We start from the raw sequence: 18,939 nt of genomic DNA, 5'->3' as shown, positions 1-18,939 counted from the left end.
CGTAGCGCTTAGGAAAAATAACTCTTCCTAGTACCTGCAACAATTAATTAAAGTGCACCACCATGGCACCCATTAATTGTTAGCGCTTTGCATGCAAATAACACACTTTGGACTAATTCTAGTCACGGTGGGCATCCCCACTGAACACATGTGCACACATAACAAATTATATATATATATATATATATATATATATTCTCAACTTGACCGGAGTCAACGCTCTTGATCATAATTAATGGGCTTTGACCAAGGGTCAAGGCGCCTTAATTATAGTCAAGTCTCTCCAATTGAAGTTGGCACAACTCTTTAACCGAAGTTGGCACATCTTGGTTAGCCGCAGTTAACCTTCTTGGTATAAACCAAGTCTTCCTGACCGAGATCAGGCTTACTTGACCGAAGTCAAGTATCTTTGACTGTAGTCAATTCTTTGACCAACAAAAAAACTCTTTTGACCATAATTAATTAAATGGTTAAGTGTACTTTGACTTAGGATATTTACATTGTGGTGACATCCCCTCGGCTTCTATTCAGTTGACCCCAACTGAAAAGCTTCCTTGTTAACATCCAAAAGTTGTGGATGATCGGACAATATGTCTTCATCCATCCACTTGGCATCCAATGCCGTATAATTCTTGAATTTTACAAGATACTTGTAAATTCCTTGCCTTGAGGGCCTTTGCGTACAGTTGCTGTCCGGACTTGGCCATAAGCTGTTTGGAGGTCTCTCACAAACTGATCGGTTGCAAATATTTTGTTTTTGGTCCTCAGGATAGGTAGCATAATCACCTTCCCATGGATGACCTCAAAGGGGGCTTTCCCTATAGAGCTGTGTACTGTATTATTGTAAGCAAACTCTACCAATGGTAGGTACTTTTTCCAGTCTGAACCTTGGTCACCCACGTAGCATTTCAGCATATCCAATGTTGTAGAATTTGCTACTTCACTTTGACCATCTGTTTGGGGATGGAAGGAAGAAGAAAATTTCAGATTCGTCCCCATGTTATCAAATAAAGCTCTCGAGAATAGACTGGTCATTCTTGGATCTCGATCACTGACGATTAGTTAGGCATACCATGGTGCTTAAAGATCTGTGCCATGAAAAGCTTAGCCATATGATCTGCCTTTATATAGCCAACAATTCTTTTTCATAGATTCCCAGATATCTCTTAGCATCACGCAATCTTCGGCTCTCGTATGCACATGTCCATTTTGATGTAATGCAGCCCCAACACACTCTCCACAGGCATCGCAATCAACATCAAAAATTGATACAGATCTGGGACTACAAGAATAGGCTCTGTAGTCAACTTCTCATGCTTTCTTCTGTGACATTCCCCATGTGAAGGCTGCATTTTTCTTGGTAAGGTCATGCAGTGGAGCTGCGATATAAGCAAAATGCCTGATGAATCTCCTATAGTAGGAGCAAAGTCCCAAAAAACTACAGACTTCATGTACAGTTTTCAGCTCAGGCCATTCTTGGATGGCTCGAATCTTTGCATGATCCATTTGTATCCCATTCTTGAATATTATATGCCCCAGATAATGGATCTCTTCCAAAAAGAATTCACTTTTCTTGCTATTGGCAAAAAGCTAATGATTTCGAAGTTCTTGAAACACCAAAGCAAGATGTTTCCGGGGCTCTTCTTCTGTCTCGAAAAGACTAGGATATCATCAAAGAAAGTACCCGTGAAGTGCCTATACTTTCGGAAGATGCGATCCATCATTCTATTGAATGTGGCTGGAGCATTGTCAACCCAAAAGGCATCACTAAGTATTCATACAACCCAAATATAGTGCGAAAAGCTGTCTTATGCACATCTTGTGGCTGTATTTTGACTTGATAATAACCACTCTTCAAGTCTATCCTGCTGAAAACTATTGCTCCTCTGAGCTGGTCAAGCACATCATCTATGCGTGGTATCGGAAATCTATTTTTGATGGTCATCTTATTCAATGCACATTCGAAAAGAACCATCTTTCTTATGTACAAAAGGAGACGAGCTGGGCTGAATCAACCCTTTGGACAGCAAGTCCTGCACCTAAGCCATAATCTCCTCTCTCTGAGTCGCATTGACTCTATAAGGTGGTCTATTTGGTGGCTCACTACTAGGCATTAACTCTTTTGATGATCATCTTTTGGTCTCTCTTGGGGTAACTCCCCTGGCAAAGCATCAGAAAAGCAATCTTTAAAGTTTACAAGAAACTGAAATTTTTTTTTGTGTGCATCATTCATTTCAGCATGCATATCATTCTCTTTTTCTTTTACAAAAACCATGTACGCGAAAATTGCAGACTTAATTGCTTTACCACATGTAACATCAGATACAATGGGAATAGTTTCCCCTTTATTCATGGCAACTAAATGCTGGTTTTTCCCCCTATGGATAAAACTCAGCACCCTCTCAGGGTATTCTATCGTTACTTCCTTTCGATGGAACCACGGTGTACCAAGTACAACATCTGTTGGAGATAAGTGCACACTAAGTGTACTATTTCCTAGTCTAAGTCTAAGTCTAGTCTTTATGTCTTGAGTGTGTGCCATGTGGCACTTCTACAATTATCCCATAAACACTCTTGCATTATGTCTTGTACTTTGGCCCATATATTCAATGGGTCACATCATTCTAATCTATCTGTCTAGCTTGTGTCTTGTCTACACTCTTCTCAAGGTATTTCTTATCTTTCAGTCTTGTCATCTCATTTCCATTTCCAGTTTCTAGTTCTAGTTCTTTTTCCATATTCCAACATGGTATCAGAGCTAGGTTGATCCCTCTTCTCCCTCTTCTCTTCCCTCAAGTCTGCCTTCTCTCAGAACTCTCCCCCGCTGCAGTCTGCCTTTTCTCAGATCTGTGTGTTTCTGCTCCAGATCTGCGCCAGATCTGCGCTCCAGATCTGCGCATCATTTCTGCCAGATCTGAGCGCCAGATCTGCGCAGAACCTGCTGTCATCGACAGATCTGCACACCGCCCCTCTTCTCCACGCTGCTGACCCTGCTGCCGCTGTAGATCTGCTCGCCATCCCTCTTCCAGATCTGCGCACCATTGCGCTGCAGATCTGCGCACCATTGCGCTGTAGATCTGCGCGCCAGATCTGTTGCGCAGTTCCACTCTCTACCAGCTCTGCTCTCCGTACGACCGCCGTACGCCGTCTTCGTCAGCGTCCGTACAGTCCGTACGACTGTACGGAATCTGTACCTGCACCCGTTGTCCCAGTTCAGGTGGCCTCTACTGCTGCAGATCTGTCTGCCATTTCTGCCCTGATTTCGTGAGCTGAAGGAGCTGCCCACGACTTTCTGAAGCTGCTGCCCGTACCTTTTCTGTTCGAAATAAAGGAGGAGCTGAAGTTTTTATCTCTGCCCAACCTGCATTCAGTTCTGCATTCAGTTCTTGCTAAGGTACTGTACATTGTCTCTTTCAGTTTGCTGAGCAGTCTTTGTTAATCCTCATATCTGCAAACTGCTGGTTCCTCCTGCTTCGATGGGCTGTCATATGCTATGGCCCTGACAAAGTGGTGAGAGAACTGGCTTCTAGGATCTCTTCTTCTCATTTATTTCTACAATATTGTAAGGGAATAGACACTGCCCTTGCATCCTAGCAAGAGGTAAGACCTTCCCACATGGCATCCTCCTCTCATTCTCTCATGTCTATCGACAAATTCAATGGGTCCAATTTTCATACTTGGCAGATCAAACTCAAGTGCCATCTTATGAAAGAAGGCCTTTGGGACATTGTTCACCGTGATGCCCCCGAAGGTCCATCTGAGCAAATTGTTACTGCCAAGAACGACAAAGCCTATGCTATCATATTGCTTGGCCTTGGAGATGATTACATTCATCACATCTCCGACATACAGTCTGCTCCTCAAGCATGGATCACTCTGGATACTCTTTTTGGAGCCCGATCTAAAAACTCTAAAATTGCACTTATGATCTCATTCTTTGATCTACATATGCAGGAAGGAGCTACTATAGCCTCTCATGTTAATTATCTTCGCAGTCTTATGGTTCAGCTTGCGTCAGTCAAGTCTCCCATCTCCGAAGATATTGCTATTGCCGTGCTTCTCAAAAGCTTACCTGACTCCTATGCTACTCTTGTCACTACCTTCAAGTATCATAATAATCCTTCTCTTGAGGGTATCATCAATGCTCTCCAAGAGGAAGAAAGAACTCAACAACGCAAGGTAACTGACACTGCCTTTTTAGCAAAGAAAGGCAGTTCTAAGGTACGAAAGCCTTGCACCCATTGTGGCAAGACTAATCATGTGGAGAAGGACTGTTTCAAGGCTCATCCATGCACCATTTGTGGCCGTGATAATCACCGGGAGAGGGACTGCTACTCCAAAACCTCTACATCAGCTCCTGGATCTACCTCAGCCCATGTTGCTGCAACATCTCCATCAGCTGATCCTGCTGTTCCTTCCTTACATGATGAAAAATGGGCTTTCTGATTACTTCTATGTTTTGTCTACCACCTTGACCACCGATGATGTAGGTCAAGGGGTTCTAGTGTCTTGGTCTTTCTATTTGTCTACAGTCAGTCTTCTGTCTATCTAGTCTTGTCTGTCTGTCTATTTGTCTATCAATCTGACTATGATCCATCTTGTCCCTACCCTTGTGGACCCATATGAGGATATCACTTGAGGAGGGGTGTCTCAGGATCTTTTGTCTGCCATGTCTTCTATCCTGTCTATCAGTCTTTATGTCTGTCCTCTAGTCTTGTCTTACTCCTAGTGTCCACTTAAGGAGGGTGTTGGAGATAAGTGCACACTAAGTGTACTATTTCCTAGTCTAAGTCTAAGTCTAGTCTTTATGTCTTGAGTGTGTGCCATGTGGCACTTCTACAATTATCCCATAAACACTCTTGCATTATGTCTTGTACTTTGGCCCATATATTCAATGGGTCACATCATTCTAATCTATCTGTCTAGCTTGTGTCTTGTCTACACTCTTCTCAAGGTATTTCTTATCTTTCAGTCTTGTCATCTCATTTCCATTTCCAGTTTCTAGTTCTAGTTCTTTTTCCATATTCCAACAACATCATGTTGCTTGAGAGGAGAGATTAAGAAGTCCTCCTGATCTACATAGCTCTACACATGGACACGAAGCTTTCCAATCAAAGGAGTAACTTGCAGTGGATTCCCTTGGAACATTTGATCAGCATCAAGAGCTCTGCCTAGCTCTTTAGTTTTAATTCCTAATCTCAAGGCTAAATCTTCCTATATGAAATTGTCTGTAGACCCTAGATCAAATAGGATTAATGCTTGCTGATCTCTTATCTTTTCCCATGATAGCAAAAGCTCTTTTTCCTTGGGTTTGACGTACTACCCAAAACATCTGGGACTGCTCCCACCATTGGCCTCGTGGTACTTGTGGCTTTCTATGCTCCTTAGAACTCGAAGGCTTCTCAGGGCACTGGGCAGCCATATGCTCCTCTTTCCCACATCTAAAGTATTTCCTATCTCTGTGGAATGCAGCTATCTGTTCAGGAGTGAAGCTATCTGTTCAAGAGTGAATGGGGATTTGTCTTTATATGACTTTGAAAGCTGAGTACCCCTCGGCTTCTGAGGCTGAAACGCTTTCTTTTCAACCTTGGGATACTCTTTCTTTTCTTATTTTGAAAAATCAGTTTTCTTCCCTTAAGCACCTCCTGCATGCAAGGATAGGACTGTGGATGGATCTTGTAACGGCACAAGACTAGCTACTGAAGCTGAATGTATAAGGTCTTGAATGTTCTTTGCCCCCAAAGCATTCACTACTGCCTGAATTCTTGGATTGAGACCTGCTCTGTACTTTCTCATTTGGGTTCTTTTGGAGATCTTTTTGAAAGGTGCAACCTGCAAATAAGTATCCCAAAACTTTTGGTTGTACACATCCACTGTATCTCTTGCATCCATATGCAAACTGTCCCAATCTTAAAGAACATGATCTCTAAACTATTTAGGCATGAATTGCTGGTAGAAGGCTTTCTTGAAGCCCTTCCACCTCTTTGGGGCTGACCCATCTGTGGTCTGTGCACTCCACCATGCACTAGCTGTCGCTGTCAAGTGCAAACTGACCATTCTCAACTTGGAGGATTCTGAAAACTTTTTTGTACCGAATGCAGCATCAAACTGCGTGATGAACTGCAATGCTTTGTCTGTATGACCATATTGTCCATTATAGGTCATAAACTTGATAATTTTACCTCCATCTTTGAATTCCTCGGTCTCTTTGGAAGACTTGCTCTTCCTAGACTTCTTGTGTTTCCTTCTTTTCCTGGATGGTTTATCTGATAAAGAAGAAGATACAGAAGTTGAACTCGAGGTAGACGGTGAAGGACTGGGAGATCAGTGATGATGCCTCGATCTTTTCCTGTTATGAGACCGTTTGCTATGAGATCTCTTTCTCTCTAGCTGTACACGAGAGTGCGCCTCTGGCATTGGCACATCATAAGCTGCATTAGGCATAGTTTCTGCTTGAAACAAATGCTGAGCTCTTGGATCCCTTCTGAGATTTTCCATCTCCTGCATACGAGTGCGTACCATCTGCTCAAATTCTTGCTGATTTTGCTGCACACTTCTCTGTCTTGGATGTGCATCCCTATCTTGTGAATCCCACTGGATAGGTGATTGATCCATTCTCTTACAACTCGTTTGAGATCTGCGCGTTTCTCACACACGTGTATGCAACTGATGCACGCAACCTTTGCTTTTCAAAGAAAAAAATTACCTCAACAAGAGGTGTATTGCATTCACAATCTATGCCAATACCGGGCTGTTAACTCAAGGCATATACCCACAAAGTTGCCAAGGCATCAACTATATTGCCCCTTTTCTGGCTGCTGCAAAAAGCACTGAGTATCATCTGATTCCCTTTTTCTGAGCACAAAGGCATGGATTGCAAATCTCCGATTTTTGCTTTTTCTGACAGTTAGTACTCTCTCAGGTAGGTGGAAACTGCTAACAGAAACAATCTCTGCAACTGTCTTTCTTTTTTTTTTGGACAGTAACCAGATGGGTAGCTACTGGTTACTCTAACCAGACTGACTGGTTCTGGTTTGGGTTAGTCTGCAACTAGACTAACTGGACTGGTCACAGTGACCAGACTAGTCTGGTTGGGTCAACCAACTGGACCTCTAACTAGTCCACTAACCAAGGTTAAGTTAAATTAACCCCTGGTCAGCCATGTCAGCATCCATGTCACCTGTCAGAATGCCAGGTCATCTCACACGTGCATGCCACGTCATACCTGCATGTGGGACTGCCACATCAGCTTACGTGTCAGAATGACACGTCAGCATTGTTCTGTGCACTGCCATGTCAGCTTTGGCTGCCTTGCCTGCCACGTCAGCAACACGTGTCAGATCTGCCACATCAGGTGGGCTTCCACATCAGCCTAAGGTCAGAGAGGTTGGGCGTAGGCGACGGAATTCTGTAGACCATCGCGCGTCGCACGTTACGCCCCTCGTTCACAAAACATTTCGACGCATCTTCTTCCGTGCAGCGCCTCGTTTTCTCACTGCCTTCGCCATTCACAAACAAGCGCCAGCGTGAAAGCTTCAATGCACAAGAAGGCGCCTATTAGCAAGGAAATCTCTGACTATGTCTTCCGTGGAACTACTCTTCCATGCAAATATCCCATGAAGCGTTTCATACTCCCGAAAGAACACGATGCTACCTTGCTATTTCAAGCCTATGCCTGCGTGAAAACGTCTCGCCATGTGAAGGAATTTCTTTGCCGATGTGTATCTGTTGCGTCTTAGCTGGGCTGGCCTCTTCAAAGGCTTCGTGTGCATCTGTTGGCAAGTTGCGGGTGGCTTTTAAACCAACCCGTACAACTTAGTAGGCGTGGACATTCCTCAGCGTCCATCCCGTATGCCAATTGGGTGCCTCAATTCTCCTTGGACCGTCATCTGCCGCACATACACGGGATCAAGGGCACAGTCAAAGTGGATTTGGGTACGGTCTGCGGTAGGAACTCTCCTTGTGACTGGCGTAGTAGCAAGAACAGTGAAGGCCAGATATGAGTGGTTGGCTCCAAGTGGGGGGGGGGGGGGGTATATAGTGAGGTCATGTATCCGTGAGACAAAAGCCAAAGACCCAGTAGGTAGTCCACTATGCTAGTCTCACCTCCATGTGGGAAGCATGTGAATCCCCAAGATGATGGCCATCTCTGAAGACCATTTTAGATGATGAGTGCGTGGACAGCTCCCAACTCAAGCAGGTGTCGCCTGTATGCTGTCACATGTGAAGTAATCTGCAGAAAGTCTCCAAATCCCAAGTGCTGAGAGAGAGAGAGAGAGAGAGAGAGAGAGAGAGAGAGAGTAGGCACGTAGGAGGGCGAAGGAGGAGAAAGAAAGGAAGAAAGAAAGTCTATTAGCGTCCATTGGAGACCAAAAGGTCTATGGGACAGCAAGAAACCCTCTAGTACGTCTGCTTTAGGGAGGGCACATGGCAGCTTCCAAGGAGAGTAGGATATGATTAAATGTCACATCAAAAAGTGAGTACAAAAAGGGTGGGGAGGTACTTCTATAGTTCCCCTCGACGACATCTAGGCCTAAACATCCATTAGCCACACTAGCCCTAACGATAAGTAACTTGGTCCAATCGTGGCCTCCATTACACAAGTTGGGTTGTTTGGGAAGTAGCAGTTGAACGGGATTTGCGAACTCATTTTGGTGATTGGTTTCATCCTCGACTTAGTGGAGCGGGAGTGAATTTGGAGAGACTCAAATTGAGGAGGAGATCCAAGCAACATCAGAGGACAGTTTGACCCCTGGTCCGGGAGCAATCCCATGGAGCGGCCAGAAGCAGCCAGCCTTGTCATCAACTGAGCCTGAGAACCACGTTGCTTGTGGCACTGCGTATGAGATGGTGTGGCTACAAAGGCTCTTGGCAAGGAGGAAAGTTGAACGAAGGACACTAAGCCTCTTTATATGCTCCGTCAATACTCCAGCTCCTTGGGTTTGCTTTGACATCCAGGAGCTGAGAGGGGGTGTTAGAGTTCTGGGCATCTTTTGTCTGTACTATAGGGAGCGAGGGCTTCTTTGTGGGTGTGCCTGCCCAAGGGTAGTGGTAGATTCTTCCTGCAAAATACGGAGAGAGTTTGGTTAAGGGCTAGAGCTAGTCCAGTAACCTCAGGTCTGGCTGATGAGGCAAGACAGGCCAGCCAACCACCCAACCAATGGGTTGGGTCAGCTGACCTAACGAGGGTTGGGTAACCCGACTAGACCAGGTTGGGTTAACAGCCAGCCACCCAGAGTTAGGCGTGTTAGGTCGGCCAGTCTGTAGCCTACCCCCGCTCCTATAAATAGGGCACTTTGCCCTTGTATTCTATGAACTAGAGGCACAGTTTTTAGCCTGCATTTGGAGTCATTCAGGGTGTAGCTCCTGGCTTGAGTGTGGTCTTCCCGTTCTGGTTTTTCTCAGCATTAAAGAGCAGGATTTTCCCCAGCACTTGATGCAGTCTTCATTTTAATCATGGCTACATTAAAGCAAAAGTTCCTCAAATTTTTTTCCTCATGAGCCAACTATGGTTTTCGTTGGGCAAAAGCCATAGTTGGCTCATCATAAAACAAATTTGAAGCATTTTGAGCCATAGCAGTCACCTCAAAGTGCATTAAATTTCTTTTCACGATCCAATCTGTGGTCTCTGCCAAGCAAAAACCACAGATTGGCTCCCAAAAAAAAATAAAAAATTGATGCACTTAGAGGCATATCATTTGAGGCGAATTGTGGCAATTTTTATTTCTCATGATCTAATCTCACCCAGTGAAAACCATGGATTGGCTCATGAGAAATTTGTTTTTTAACAATATAACATGAGAAATGGATTTGTTCATATCATTTCAATCATTTTGACTACAAATAGGACCATATTTGGAGTCATATTGATCAAGTTATGGCCAAAATAAGACTGGTTGTCGCGTGGCCACAACCAAGAGGTGGATTTCACCAAGCGAAAGCCACATGTTGGCTCATGAAAAAACTATTTGAAGCACTTTCAGCCATAGCAGTTACCTAAAGTGCATCAATTTTTTTCTATATGAAATGTGGCCAGAGATATTGGTATTCACAACCACAAATACATGTAGTTTCCAAGAATGGGTTGTTGGAGGCTTTTGTAGAAACTCTTTTTGGCTGGTAGTTTTAGATTTCCAGTTGCTGCCTTACTCTGAAGTTGTCCTGTTACGAGATGTGGCTAGATCTCAGTGATAATATCTCTCATTCACTCGTTAGTATAATCTAAGCTCTAGGCCATGGCAAGATGAGAGCATTCTAGGCTCTCACAAGACGATTTCAGGTAGTATGCGTGGATGGCGTGCTTTATAATGACTATCTATGTGCACAGTATATGGGCACTGGAAGTGTTTTTAAGTCAGATAAAGGTTGCATTGGTTGCAGTATCTCAGTGCAAGGTCCACCATAGGCAAGGCTGCTTTTGTAGGCTGTGAGAGCTATGGGAGAATATTCATTTATGTGGGAGGGGTATAATTACCTGCTAGGTGGCAAATCATTCGCAGACAGTTCAGGTACTGTCTCTTGCCTGTTTTTCTCCCCCATATGGAGATCTCCTGATTGATAATCTTGACATGTGGGAACTTGGCACTGTTGAAAGCAACATGACGTTCGTGACGTTTCTTGTATTCTGAGATTGTCGGAAGTTTTATTGTGGTTGGGAGCAGTCCAAGATGGCTGTATTTCAGTATACATTGTCCTTGGTGCAGTTGGTTTTGACAACCATTCTTGTCTCTAGATACCAGCCTTTGATTATTGCTTAAACTTGTCAGTAATAAAGAAATGCTTCTCTCTTTGTATCACTCTGAAGATTTGTTTCTACAAATTTTACAGGCTGTTCTTAGAGGATTCCTCGAGAGGTTCTTACCTGATGATGCTCACATCAGATCCAGTGGAAGAATACGAGGTGACATTCAATTTTGCAACAGACTGTCTGCAATGCAGTCTTTATTATGCATATTGTTAAGAGCTATTTTGGTTAATCTGGATGATTATTGAAATTCTGTCTCACTTAGATGAATGTGGCTTCCTCTGACTATTGGTAAGGGATAGTTTTATTCAGAGTAAAGTGCCTGGTTACAATCTTTTATTTGCTTTGCCCAACAGTTCTGCTATCAAACCAACTTAAAATTCTTCCTTAATTTACTAAATTATGCTAGCCATTTTTCATCTATACTATGTTTCTTCCTCTCTCTTCTTGATCCCTCTGTTCCCTCAATGCAGGTTGGCATATGTGGCCATATCCTGGGTGACAGGCACATTTGCATGTTGGACGCCCGCCCATTAGAATACAGCCATGGACTCCTTGCTACCTTCTAGTTTCGTATTCTTGATTGTATGTGTAGACGTGTCCCACATTTCTGCTCATGCAGACCCATCTTGCGTGGAGATTGTTTTGGAAAGCCCACCCTCCCCTCTCTTTCGAGTGCCTCCCCTTCTCTCTCTCTCTTTCTCTCTGTCTGTCTGTCTCTATCTATCTATCTACACGCGCACACACACACACTCATGCTCACACACGCATGCACACACACACACACACACACACACAAATAAAGATTCCTAAATTCACAGGGATATGCAACGCTTTTTTATGGTGGTAAGGAGGGATGGTCTAATTTGTACAGGAACTATTAAAGAAGTTATTTTTTGAAATTTGTGCTGATTTTGGACTCTATACTTGCAGTTGCTATAACACAAGTTTTTCGAACACCAAGGGCATTGCTTGTAGATCAATTTGATTCCAAGGAAGATCTCATTGATGCACTTCAAACCTCATGTTTTATTCCGGGGTATTTTCTGCATCCTCACATTATTGCTTCTAGGTTTAAAATTTTGCAAGGCATTGCTGGAATCAAATTGCCCTACGTACGATGGCTATTAAATGCGGTAAGTCAGGCATGCTCATTACCATGTATACCATGGAAGCAGGAAATTTAATACCGCAGGTGTATGCCACAAGCAAAAATAAAGTGAGTGCATGATAAACAGAAGTTGGTGTTGCGAAGTAGCCACTGTCTCATTATTTTTTTGTCTTGCTAATGGATCTACAATCAGCATTATTTTATTAGTTGAACTTTCGGATCTTACTATGACCTAGAGAAGCTGCTCTTAAATCAAAAGCCAATATCAGTGATTCAATCAAGGAAAACTCCAATTACGTAACAAATCTAGAATGCGGCTCTGGTTAGCTGATATGTTTTTCCTAAACCTAGTTCTACAAATTCCCCTTCATGGCTTGTGAATTCAAAGCCTTTTGTGAATATTACAGTGAAATGAATATTTGTGGATAAAATGACAAGGTTTGCATAGGAATGTGTTCAAGGTCCTACATCAACATGATAGATCTGAATTACGTCAATTTGAAGACAAAAATATTCGATTTACAATTCAACATTTGAAAAATATGAAAGAGAGATCATATCCACAAAACCAACTGATAGGACATGCACAAATGAATCACACAAAACACAAGTAGAGGGATGAACGCGGTTCCCCCTGCCCCTATGTGTTCTTTGGGACGAATGTATTCCTTGGAAGTTGGGCAGATAAGTAGAAAGATACATAATTAGAGAGTGGGGAAACTAATCAAGTCTTTGGACAGATGTGCGACTCAAAGCCTGGACCTTGAATGTAGAATTTTGGACTTTAGAACACCAACAACATGTGAATCCCACTAAGACCCTGCCTTGTGGAATGTTATTGTAGGTGTAAGTGTTAGTGCATTATGTGGCATGTCCAGTATGCGGATGAGCAAGTGAAAGTGAATGAATATGGGGAAAGGTAGATGAATGTTTTAAAAAAATAAAGGATGCGTTGTTAAGGGTGGCTTGAAAAGATCAAGAAGCTCAATGGATAACTTTGGGATGCTTACAAGAAAATAGGTTTCAAGTACACCATCCCAAGAAGCTCAATGGCTAACTTTGGTAGGTTTAAGGACTTCAATAGAGAAGAAGCAAAAGCTTAATGGCATCAATCAATCGGCATTGACCTTATTCCAACCCATTATGTAGGACTCTCTATTGCTTGGGTGCTACCTCAATTAGGAGTCTTTATAGAGGATATAGTTTCAAGGTACACTAATGTTTTAGATGAGGCTGCAACTAGACCTTCTCAAGCTCCTATGCATGTATAGGCAAGTAGTGATTCTATAGAAGTAAGCCCCATGTTTGTGCTAGGCTTGTTACCTAGTGATGTGTGAGCTAGGGTTTTGGATTGTGCCCATTGTCGGAGTTCAATGATGAGCGATCGATTTGTACATACTATTTGGGCTCAATATCGGTTGGCCTATGTCCCTCCTAAGTTTAGGGATTCTCCAAAGTGGTGTCACAATAGTTGACAAATGAAACTTTTGCAAACATAAACAAAGATTTCAAGAAACATTGAAAATGTGTTGAAGTTTGTTTTCAAAGCAAATAGGACATGCTTATGTCATTACTGGGAAAGAGTTTATGGGTCCTCTAGTCTCAAAGTGTGGTATAACTATGATGGCAAAAGATTAACAATTGAATTGAGCGAACTGAAGCACTTTACACAAAGAATATGACAAAGAGCCACATCTTTTCTAACAAGGCTCGTGTTATAAGAGAACATGACAGTGGAAGACATACTTAAAGACACATAGCAATGTATAGCAAAGAGATAAGAAGAGTAACAAAATGTTGATTTCTAAATACAACTGAACTTTTACAATCTGATGGTGTCCTCCCACCCACGTGCTCCGGCTATGGAGCTTCGATGGCAATCTAGACAGAGTTTGGATGGAGAAAGCCTCTCACTCACCAAAGTGCTGATTTTTGTATTTCAACAACTACTGAATAGGACACAATGAACCCTTTATATAGGTTAGGATAGGCATCCCTTACCATTACCCGAATGATTTGATCAAGTGTTGGAAATGGTGTGGTCTTGGCTTCTCAGATACTTGGATCAGAGGGGTGTCAGCCCTCTACAAATCAGCCCACAGCCAAGTTCTTATTGGTGGAGTCAAGGGGGACAGGTTTCAGATCACCAGTTCAGTCCGTCAGGGATGCCCCTTAGCCCTCTTTTTATTCCTTTTTGTGGCTGAGGCTATGAGCTATTACATTAGAGCTCATGTAGGGCTCAGGCTTCCTCTGACGCAGGAGGATGAGCTCTTAGATAGTGAGTTGGTAGATGATACGGCTGTTTTTTTCGGATGGCACTCCACAGACACTGAATTCATTCAAGGTGGCATTGGATTTGTTTTGCATTGCGGCAGGTACACGCATAAATTGGAACAAATCCAATGGTTTTTGGATCAGTGATGAGGACACTCCAGTCTGGGGGATTGACATAGGATTCACTTGGATTCAAAGGGGAGTCTCCGTCAGGTATTCAGGATGCCAGGTTGGGGTGGGTATCTCTCCGGCACAACAATTTGCTCCCGTGTTGGAGAGTATTAGGAGGAAACTCATCTTTTGGAGTTCAGCCTGACTTGACCTTGCATCCAGAGTTGTGGTTGTGAACCAGATCTTATTGGCCACTGCGTGGTTTGTCTGCTCATGTTGGTGCAGATCTAGAGGTTGTATTGCTCAGCTCATGAGATCTATCAGGAACTTCCTATGGAGTGGTTTAGATGGCACCTCAGATGTTGTAGCCAAGGTGGCTTGGGAGACCCTCATTCTACCCACAGGAGAAGGAGGTCTCAGTATTATTGATTAGAACTTGCAGTGTATGGCCTTACTATGCAAGTTTGTAGTACGTGGATTGATGCCTGGATAGGAGCCCTGGAAGGATTTTTTCTCACGCAGCATTCAGTCTTGTGCTCCTTCTCATGGGGGAGATTGGTTGGACCGCAATAGATGGATCTTTACGTGAGCCCATCTCAAGTTTGCCCCTTCCCCTCTCATGGCTGCTATTTAGAAAGCTTGGGGCTCCTTCAGAAACACACCTCGCAGAGTTCCACCCAACTCTTGTGAAGAAATTCACAGACAGCCAGTCATGTGGAATGACTGGATTTTGGATGATCATGACAGGCCACTTGAAGTGTCACATTATATGCAGTAGTCTAGATGGGAGAGGGGACCCGCCTCTATGGTAGGCGCTTGGCAGGCCTTTATGAGACTTCCAGAGGATCATAGACTTTTAGCAGTTGGCCACCTCAGAGGGAGTGCACTCAAGATATAGCAGATACAGGCAGCTATTCTGCCAGAGTGGATTGATACAGATGACATGCCACTTACATATTCCCCTTGGTGGGAAGCGTTTTCAGGGACGGGCATTCGGTTACAGATCATTGCATTGTAGGATGCACATGAGGATACCCTTGTCTTTGATGTTCAGTCGGGAGGCAGACTTATCAGATCTTCTGATGATATTCTTTTGGAGGCAGGATTCATGGGGACTCACAATGGTATCTTGACCCTGATCCTATTCTCCTTGTGCTGGGGTCTTGGAGACTTTGGCTGTATGGTGATTCCCCTATTAGGTTCTTGCAATGGGACCAGGGGAGTGGGAATGGATTAATGAGGGGCACCGAGAGAAGAGCTTCCCCTTCTTTCGCTACACAGTTAGAAATGCCCGGAGATTTCAGCTCAGCAGGTTGGAGGCCCTCCAGAGCGCCACATTGGGATAGTTTTCAGATTTACAGCTCAGACAGAGGGTCGACACACAGATCACAGTTGGGGACATCCCCTCCTTTAGATTCGGAGCCCGACCGACGGGGGTCACAGTAGCCCTGGTCAAACGCAGAGCTACGATCAGGAGACGTGCCAGGACCGCACCTCTGAGTGGCCGACAGTACTCTATTGCCGACTTCATGCCTCCACTGCCTCATCCATCTTGATATCTTGCTGCTGCCGATGATGATGGTGATATTGATGACGATGCTGAGACTGATATATAGTCGACCATCGACATGACTATGTTGTACTTAGAACTTAGTACTGCCATTCTGCATTTTTGCATTTTGCATTGATATGGACGCTCGTTTAGTAGCTCCACTACCACAGCTTGTTGTATCAGGATTTTCACAGTCTCATAGACCCATTGGTCTTCCGAAGACTTTAATAAACTTTTTTTCTTTCTTTCTTTCTTCTCAGTTTATTGTCATGGCCTAGAGATACGCTATTCCTAATTTTGGGGACACATGCAAGTTGGATGGGAGCAATTTCCATTGTGCACGATGAAGGCCTGGAGCTAGTTAGTATTGAGGGAGTCATGGGAGATTGCAACGGGCAGAGAGTTGATGCCTCAACCCACTGTGACTCCAGCCACAGCGAGACTGAAGTGCGGTGACCACACCAATTGACGCGGTGTTAGTGAGAGCCTGGAAAATCTGTGATGCAGAGGCCTTGGCTATTATTGTGGACACTACGGCAGATGCGGTACTTCCTCACATACAGACGACAGACTCTTCCTTCGAGGCCTGTACCACTTTGAGGAACATGTACGAGCTCAACAATGAAGTGAGGATTCTAGACCTCGACACAGAGCTCTATGACATGAGCATGGATGACGGTGATTTAGTACAGGACCACATCTCCAAGATGAAAGTGGTGAGGGATCAGCTAGCGGCAGTTGGTTAAAGGATAATATCTATCTTTCTTTCTCGGTTCCCATTTTGTACCTCTCCTTTCCCGTCCCTTCCCCATCTTGTTCTATCTTCTTTCTTTCTGCAAATCTGGTCCTTTCCCCTATCTTACATTGTAATCACAATGCCTTTGTGGCTGACCGGTATAGAGAAGAAACTCCTATAATTGAAGACTCTAAAAAACCCATGTGCTAATTCCGCTTTGTTATATGTTTTCTTGAAGTCAAGTAGAAGAATAGCCAAAGGCTAATGACTCCTTAGCCCATTCAATTGCTTGCAAGAACAAGAAAATGTTATCAAAGATGCTCCTTCCCTATTTAAATCGAGTCTGGGTATCATGAATGAGTTCTCTAGCCATCATGAATGAGGTCTTGCAAAATTGGCTGGAGTCTTAGGCTCACCACCCTAGCGAGAATCTTTTAGGCTGTGCCTCAAAGAGTAATGGGCCTCCACTACGTTATCAGAGTCCTGTTTTACCCTTTTGGGATGAGGTGAATAAGGCCTTCTAAGGAGGAGGAGAAGGCACAACACTGCTATCCCAATTCGTCGATATTGACATGTTTAAATCTCCTCCATTTTGTTGTCTTTCCTCATTTCGTTTGGACACACATGTTGCTTCACCTTCACACCACAATATTTGCATTTGTTGCAAATGCATTCAATGGAATGCCACTCAGAGTCTCTCTTTGGACAGAGTACTAGCTCCCACACAGACCTTAGGCTACTAAACCTTGGTCCTCTTTGCAATGCATACGAGGATCCGAGTGGCCTACAAACTGAGCATTTATCTTTGAGGCATGTGTATCTAGCTTAATGAAGCAATGCTCCAGCATGACTGCATCTTAAGTCATTCAAAGCTTGCCGGGATAGGTTAAAACTGTCTTTGAGTTCCTTGATGTACCAGGGTCACGATGTTCAAAGTTTCTTTGCCCAATTGAAAGGTGAGGGTTCTCAGCCATAAATCTAAAGTACAATTCCGTCTACTCATCCAACATGTGAGAAATAAAATTTCAGGCATGAACAACTATAACAGCACATTGTTCCTATTGGAAATAGTGCACCACATAGAGAGAGAGAGAGAGAGAGAGAGAGAGAGAGAGAGATGATTGCTCCAGAATCATTATTCATGGACTATATAGGAGAGGTGACTGAGTGCATATATTGATGATAATATGTAGAAATGGAGGCCATGATGTATACTGTTCTTGGGGTAGGCCACCGTCCTTCCCATAAGTGCATAGGCTGGCTACTTTAGATACTTTTGGCCACATCACTTAGCCAAAGATGTTATGTATGACTTGCTTCATGTTGTTGTTCAGGCCCTTTTCATTCCATGTCAGATTGCACATGTGTTTATTGCAGATACTTTGCACCACGGCCCGTTACTCTGTATAAAAAGCGTATTTGCATTGATGGAGGACTCACCTTGTTCATGCCCCCTACCTCAGCTGACATCACAGTATGGACAGCAAATTCCCTGCTTTAATTGCCCCTGCAAGCTTCCAACTTCTACAGCAAATGTAATGCAAGGGAAACATTTAAAGCAAGTTTGATTTAACAATGCATAGGTTCGAGTTTGCGCATTTCCAGCAGCCCGATTAGGCTTGAAAGGAATTGGGATCTGTCCAGATTCTAAATCCAAAATAGGCAGAACACCACCTCGGCAGGTAAAATGTCATTTGGCTGAATATGGATGGCTCGTCAATATAGAAAATCTTCTGCAGTAAAGCAATTTGTTCATTGTGGCTGGACATTAGTGTTTTTTATTAAGGTTCTCATCATAAAACTATATTCTTGTGACATTTTTCCTTTTCGAGACTCCAGCTTTTGAACTGGGCATTAGAACCTGCAGATGATGAGGTACTAGAAGATTTCTTCAGTGTGGGCTACCAAGATGCCTTGATATGGATTGATCAAAGCAAATCGAGTGAACTGAATGAATTCGTAGCCAGTAGTGATGCTGAGGTGCCAAGTTCATCTCATTTTTAAAATCGTGGATCACATATATTGTAAATTACAGCAATGGTTGGTTGCGGTCCGCACAACCTGTCATATTTGTAAAACTTTGTAAGTTATATATTGATCTGAAGATCTATATAAGAGGACCAATTCTATGCCCAGGGCTTGTGCTGTGGTGAAAAATGTCCATATACAACAATTATTTGTAAACTGCTCATATTATTGTCAATGTGGGACAATTTTCAGCATTTTGCTTGGTATTGTAAGGAAGACTAACATAATGCACATGCCTCACTGCGGAAATTGAGCGATGTGCTCTTTTTAACTGCATCAGATCAGGTTTCAGAGGAGAATGAGTTGTAGCCCTGTTTTATGTGTCCGCTTTTCTATAAGAAGTAATGTTCAAGCAATTTCTTTGGTAAACTAAATGGTAACAG

General features: G+C 43.4%; 1 protein-coding gene across 1 annotated transcript in view; it reads left to right on the top strand.

The window, feature by feature from the left end:
* Positions 1-18,713, top strand: part of LOC147879924 (Acyl transferase/acyl hydrolase/lysophospholipase superfamily protein) — a 30,655-nt gene extending 11,942 nt beyond the window's left edge. The window contains exons 3-7 of the mRNA XM_087371707.1: positions 10,828-10,900; positions 11,678-11,783; positions 17,906-18,002; positions 18,112-18,210; positions 18,368-18,713. Of these exons, the coding sequence (XP_087227833.1) occupies positions 10,828-10,900; positions 11,678-11,783; positions 17,906-18,002; positions 18,112-18,210; positions 18,368-18,532 (540 nt within the window). The 3' untranslated portion in view covers positions 18,533-18,713. The remainder of the gene's footprint in view (positions 1-10,827; positions 10,901-11,677; positions 11,784-17,905; positions 18,003-18,111; positions 18,211-18,367) is intronic.
* Positions 18,714-18,939: the final 226 nt, after the last annotated feature.

The sequence above is a fragment of the Dipteris shenzhenensis genome, chromosome 33, assembly GCF_047967505.1.
Source record: "Dipteris shenzhenensis isolate YYH24624 ecotype China chromosome 33, Dip_SZ_1.0, whole genome shotgun sequence".
Taxonomy (NCBI): Eukaryota; Viridiplantae; Streptophyta; class Polypodiopsida; order Gleicheniales; family Dipteridaceae; genus Dipteris; species Dipteris shenzhenensis.
Note: the sequence above shows the minus strand (reverse complement) of the source record. Positions and strands in the feature narration are given on the sequence as shown.